General features: G+C 29.8%; 1 protein-coding gene across 1 annotated transcript in view; it reads left to right on the top strand.

The window, feature by feature from the left end:
• The first annotated feature begins 5,377 nt into the window (after window positions 1–5,377).
• LOC112523149 (stress-response A/B barrel domain-containing protein HS1) overlaps window positions 5,378–6,733 on the top strand; it is a 2,771-nt gene continuing 1,415 nt past the window's right edge. Inside the window, exon 1 of the mRNA XM_025132624.1 lies at window positions 5,378–5,529. Within this exon, the coding sequence (XP_024988392.1) occupies window positions 5,402–5,529 (128 nt within the window). The 5' untranslated portion in view covers window positions 5,378–5,401. The remainder of the gene's footprint in view (window positions 5,530–6,733) is intronic.

Here is a 6,733-nt window from a genome sequence, read left to right as displayed (position 1 = left end):
GTATTTGATTGTGTTTATCTGCAGTTAGTTACACGAATTCATATATGGGATGAAATCGGATAGAGATGAACGGGTTTAAGAGTTTTTAAGAGTTTTTAAGAGTTTAAGATTTTTAAGAGTTTTAGCCAAATGCTTTATAATATAGTATAGATATAGATATTTATTTATAATTAATATTAATATTAATCCATGTTATGATTAGAAAAAATGTCTAAAAAGCTTCTCAGCTACTCCAAGTAACTTATCAATAAGCTAGCTTAAGTTAACTTGTTTGCATTCAAACGATTGCTCAAAAAAAGTTAGCTTGTATTTGCCGAACAATGTCTAAGCATGTGATACACCGTGGTCCAATGATATATTTTCATAGAATATATATTAATCTTTCTGCAACTTTAAAAATTCAGAAAATAATTCATCATTTTTTCCCGACTTTAAAACGTAAAAAGTAACTAATCAATTCTTATTTAAGTTTTTGAATATTCAAATAATAATTTCATCAGTTTTCAACAATCTCTAAAAATTCAGATAATAACTCGTCCTTTTTTTATTAAAAATCCAGATATTAAATTAGTTTAAATTGTATTATGCTTTTTATAAAAAAAAAAAACAATATTGTTATACTAAAAATATATAGAAAAGAAATTTTGAAAACATAAGCTTAGAGGTGGTTGGAAGAAAAAAAAATTGACTTCTTGAAAATGTTAATGAACTTGATATTAGTTAAGTGAAGTGATATGAATTTTACTATTGCTATAAAAAGGGAAGTGAAATTTGTATTTTCATCCACAAGTAACAATTTCAATATTCTCTTTTTACGATTTCGAACTTGTTAATGGTTAGTTGGAAAAACGATTTTCAATTTTATCGAGATTACCCAACGCTGAGGTACTTTCACTTACTATTTGCGATTTTTTTTTCAAGTTTGTAAAATATAGTTTTTTTATGCATGTGCATGTTTAGGAATATGATATTTACAKAAACCAAACAACTTCCGCTGACGATTTGCATTTTTATCAAAGTTCCAATAATGGGGTATTTTCATTTTACTATTTTATGACATATTTTCACTTACTATTTTTTAATATAGTTTCTAATATAGTTTTCTTGCATGTGTATGTTTAAGAATATGATATTTACACAAACCAAGCAACTCAAGGTGAAAATTTGCATTTTAATCAGAATTCCAATGATGAGGTATTTTTACTTACTACTTCGTCATATAATTTTCATCTACTACTTTTTAATATAGTTTATTTTTTCTATATTTGTATGTTTAGGAGTATAATATTTACACAAATCATACAATTCAAGATGATGATATTCACGCATCAAAATTTTCCACCGACAAGGTGTTCAAATCTCGTCAAGATTTAATCGATTGGGTGTAAAAGTTGGGACGTTCTCTTGGCTACATTATTGTCACGAAAAGATCTAAGACAAAACGAAGTGGAGTTATGTCTAAAGTTATATTAATATGCAATCGTGGTGGTAAATACAGAGATAACGGTAGTTCTATTAAACATATTGGAACTAAAAAATTGAACTGTCCATTCAAGTTAGCAGGAAAATATTCGCTGAAGAATGACTGTTGGACGTTAACAATGATACGAGAAAAACATAATCATGAACCTGCAGAAAATATGGAGGGTCATTCATATGCAATGCGATTGACTGAAAACGAAATCCGCTTGGTGGAAGATTTGTCAAGGAAGAATGTCAAACCACGTGATATTCTATCAACATTGAAAGAGCAAACTCCACATATGTGTCTACACTTAGAACAATATACAATGTACGTCGAAAATTTTGGACGACCGAACATGAAGGTAGAACTCAAATGCAAGTTGTCATGTCATTTCTGCAGGAAGAAGGCTACATGCATGAGGCGCGTGCAAATAGCTCTAATCAGTTGGAAGATTTATTTTTCATCCATCCAATATCATTGACGTTGTGGTGTGCATTTCCACACGTGTTGTTGATGGATACCACGTATAAAATGAACATGTATAAGATGTCCCTCCTTGAGATTGTTGGTGTAACATCAACTAATATGACTTTTTGCATAGCATTTGTTTTTATGCATAAAGAAAAAGAATCCAACTATACATGGGCATTGAGTTGTCTCAAAAAGACAATGGACGGATGTGCATCCCCACGTGTTATCGTGACCGATCGAGAGTTGGCATTGATGAAAACATGTAATAATGTATTTCCCGATGCTAAACAACTACTTTGTAGATGACATATTTATCAAAGTATGTTGAGAAAGTGCAAACTATCAATAACGTCGCATCAATCTTGGAATTTCTTTTACAAAGCATGGACGTCATTAGTTGAATCTCAAACAGAGGAAACATACAAATTCAATTTGGCACATGCTCGAGTATCTAGGTATTGCTTCTCTCTATCTCTTTCTTTATCTTTATATATGAGTAAAGTTAATATTGCTCGAGTCTCCGGGTATTAATTTTCCATACGATTTTTCATAATGTTTTATCTTTTTTTTTTTGTTACTCTATTTAATCCAAATGACTTAATATTCAAATTTATATGTATTTGACTGAAATAAAATTATCCATGCGTATATGTATCCGATTGAAATGAATTTGTTTAAATTTCAGGCATTCTTGATTATTTGAACGAAATATGGTTGAAACCATATAAGCAAATGTTCGTATATGTTTGGACCGACAGATTTCTTAACTTTGGAAATCACACAACTAACATAGTTGAAAGTCAACATTCTAAGTTGAAACTATACTTGGATTCGAACCAAGCAACTTTATGGGTGTTTCTGTAATATATTCATCAACTCATTCACTCACAGCATACGTCAATTAAAGCAAGCTTCCAATAGAGCAAAAATGTTGTCAAGCATCGATATAACAAACCATACTTCCACAAGCTACATGGTTTTGTTTCATTGCATGCGTTGGAATTAATTTTTAAAGAATTTGAGTGGTCAAAAGATCTTGACTTAGTTTCAGGAAACTGTAAATGTCAACTGCGTACATGTTATAGGTTACCATGTGCACATGAACAGACATGTTATTTCAATGCAGACCAATCTACTCCACTTGAATCGATTGACGGATTTTGAAGAAAACTTGATTTATCACCGTGTATATCTGTGGAAGATGATGATATTTATTGTGATGATGAAGTGCAAATGTTTACTGAGATCTTCAAAAAACAATCGAGATCAATGAAGTCCAGTTTTCTAAGAAAGTTAAGAGAGATAATCACGCCTTGGATAACTCGTATTTGTAAACCGACTGTTCATACAACAACTCGTGGTCGTCCCTCATTGAAGAGTAAGGTTGTCAAAAAAAGTCGTCTCGATCCACCAACTCAAGAATCTCATAGGTATAGTTGTCCACACACGTCAACATTTGTGGAGTTTGATGTTTTGGCGAACAATGAACAAGCGAGACATAGTTCATACTCGACCAAAAAATTTATGCACATCCATACATTAATCAATTTCCAAATATTTTTCATCCTTACATCGTGCAGATACGTAACGTAGTTCATGCAAGTTAATTTTTTTTTATCTGAATGTATTAATCAATTTTTAAATAATTTCATCTTTACATCACACAGGTATAAGATGTAAAAGACGATGAAACTGTGGATTTCGAGCGATTGCCGTTTGTCTCGGTCGCCACGAAGATGAATGGCCATCTATTTGATATGATTTAATGGAGGAGTTAAACATGTACAAGACAGAATATCTCGAGGTGTATGACATTGAACTATGACATCAACTTTATAACTCCTTAAACTTCTTTGAGCTGGACTCATTTGCACCAAATGAGCATTGGATGGATGTTTTTGGAACGGGCTTGTTGATTGCTTCAAGATACAATGTGATACTACATTCTTTAACAACTATATGTAGTTTGACATTCTTCCTATTTCGATCTAGTCCTCCGTCGTGGTATGAATTTGTTGTTTTTACTATTGGTTACGTTAACGGTAATCATTACGTTAAAATATCTTTGGCAGAAGGGCACCCAATGCCTTCTATCGTGCCAAATTGGTTTCGTTTCAAATATGATTGCACAACCGCATGGGCTACTCCGTACATGACCCGAATAAATAAGTACGAGCAACTGTTATCTAGTAATCGTACTACAAAATTTATTTCATTTGATTGAGTTGTAATATTTTTAGACTTTTTGTACTCTATTTGTTGATTTATCAATTAACTTATTTTGATGATCTTTTTTATATTAGATTAATTTTATCTTTGCAGCTTTAAATATTTATTTAGAAAAAATACATGTATAAATTATTAATTAATTAAAATATTAACAATACAATTATAAAAACTAAAAATAATTTTATAGTTATTTGAATTAATTTAGAAATAGTTAGTTGTCAAAATTTTATTATCTATACTATATTATAAAGCATTTGACAAAAACTTTTAAAAATCATTTTTTATGCGTAAAATACTGTTTATTAATGCATATTACTTAAAACTCAAGACTACAAGTAGATTATGCGTAAGTACAACTTATTAAAGCTCCATATATGAATTTGTGTAACTAATTGCAGATAAACATAATCAAATACAAAATAAACATCTTATTTTAAATATAAAAAATCTAAAATATAATTAAGATAATCATTGAGTTCTAACAGAATACTTAATTATCTATACTATATTATAAAACATTTGACAAAACCTCTTAAAAACCAACTTTTATGCACGAATTACTGTTTATTGATGCATATTACTTATAATTTAATATTACAAGTAAATTATGCATAAGTATAACTTATTAATGCTCCATATTTAAATTCATGTAACTAACTTTAGATAAACATAATCGAATATTGGATAAACATCTTATTTTAAATATAAAAAATTTAAATTATATCATTGAGTTCTAACAGAATACTTAGTTAGTATCTTTATAAAAAATTATATTATTAAACCTGAATTAAATTTATTTGTTAATAAACCTAAATTAAATTATAATTAAAAAAACTGAATTAAGAAAATAACACCAAAACACAAGAACTTTTAAAAAGATTAATTTGATACTGATATCGATATATATTTTTTTTTTCAAAATTTTATGATATTTTCAAATTTATATTTTATTAAAAAATAAAAAATATTATCGCTTTTTCAAAATCACATAAAACCGTATTATAATGATATAAAAAAGAAATAAAACGAAACACTGAAATCAAGATGTGTCTTGATGCATTGCACAAATATCCTTTTAGTAAAACATAAATTTAGAAAAGTAAAATTAAAAAATAATGTTGAAGAAAATTATAAAATTATAAATTTTTGAAAAAAAATTAATGCAACATATATCTTCACCCTTAAATAACTAAGCGCAAAAACTTCAACGTGTTATCTCACTTGTGAGAGAGAGAGATGGGAGAGGTGAAACACATTCTTCTAGCGAAGTTCAAGGATGGAATCTCGGAAGAAAAAATCGAAGATCTGATCAAAGGTTATGCAAATCTTGTGAATAAAGTCGAACCCATGAAGTCCTTTCGATGGTAACATTCCACAATCGAACTTTTAAATTGATCAATTGTCTATGATTCAATGTGTTTTAGTTTAACCTAATTATTTCAGTCTTCTTTTTGTAAAATTGGCTTGCGAATATGTGTTCATCGTCTTGATTTTAGATTCGTTACTAAAACAGATCTGATAGCTATAGGCTTTATTTGCTTTATATGATGTTTCCTGAAATGCAAGGAATTTTAATGTGATGTTGATGAGTTTATTACATCCTCTGTTACTGGAGATCTACTTTGACTCTTGTGCTCAAATCGATTTGTTTGAAATCGACATTGCAATGTAAATCTGTCTGCATTTTCTCTATCACAGGTTAGGTTTACGTTTTAGTACCATTTAGGATTGTTCGCCATTGTCATATGCTCGTTTGCTTCTTTTGACTTTTTGTGATTCTGGATCTGGTTTAGGGGAAACTTTGGTGACATTTGGTTCGACGGAATGTGATGGAATTGGAATTGTCAATTTCGTTGACCAAATTCCATTCTAATGTTTGGTTACTTATGGAATGGAATTGAATTCCAAATATTCCCAAATTTGAGGAATTCACTATTATGGAATTGAATTCCATTCCATCCAAAAGTGTTTAAATGACACAAATACCCTTCTGCTCCTATTAAACCCTAGCCACTGCTTAACACTTTGGTGATATTCATAGAGAGCTAATGTTTAGGTTGGAAGGAGGTAGGAATCCTCTCGATGTTTCTATAGCATCATTACAAACTAATGTTGTTTTCTTGAAACATTTTTTTACGAAGGAAAGTGAAAAAGCTCGTGTTCTCGAAACATTTTTAGGAGAGAAATAAAATGGATAAGTTTCCTCTCAAAACTTTCCTTCCAGACGTGGGAGGAAAGGAAAGAAATTAAAACCCTTTAAAAAATTATTAGAATTACAAAACTACCAGATGTTTTTATTACAAGGGACATATTTTTTAATAAACTAATTCTGATTCTTCAAATTGCAATAACTGCTTTGAAATTGCATATCCAAGCTCCCCTTAAGTGATACACATTTTAAGGTGTGGAACGATATTTGAATCACTTATGTCATAAACATGGCAAAATGTTTTTGTGTTCGATAACGAGTGCCCAAGGAAGGCGGGTCTTTGCTCGTTAACGCGTTTTACTTAATTTTCAAGTAAAGGGCAATAATGATGAACAAGGCTAATCGGCTTAATTTTCAAG

This window comes from Cynara cardunculus (genome assembly GCF_001531365.2).
Source record: "Cynara cardunculus var. scolymus isolate 2C chromosome LG 12, CcrdV1, whole genome shotgun sequence".
Classification (NCBI taxonomy): Eukaryota; Viridiplantae; Streptophyta; class Magnoliopsida; order Asterales; family Asteraceae; genus Cynara; species Cynara cardunculus.
The sequence above is the reverse complement of the archived record's forward strand: the minus strand, read 5'-3'. Positions and strand labels throughout refer to the sequence as shown.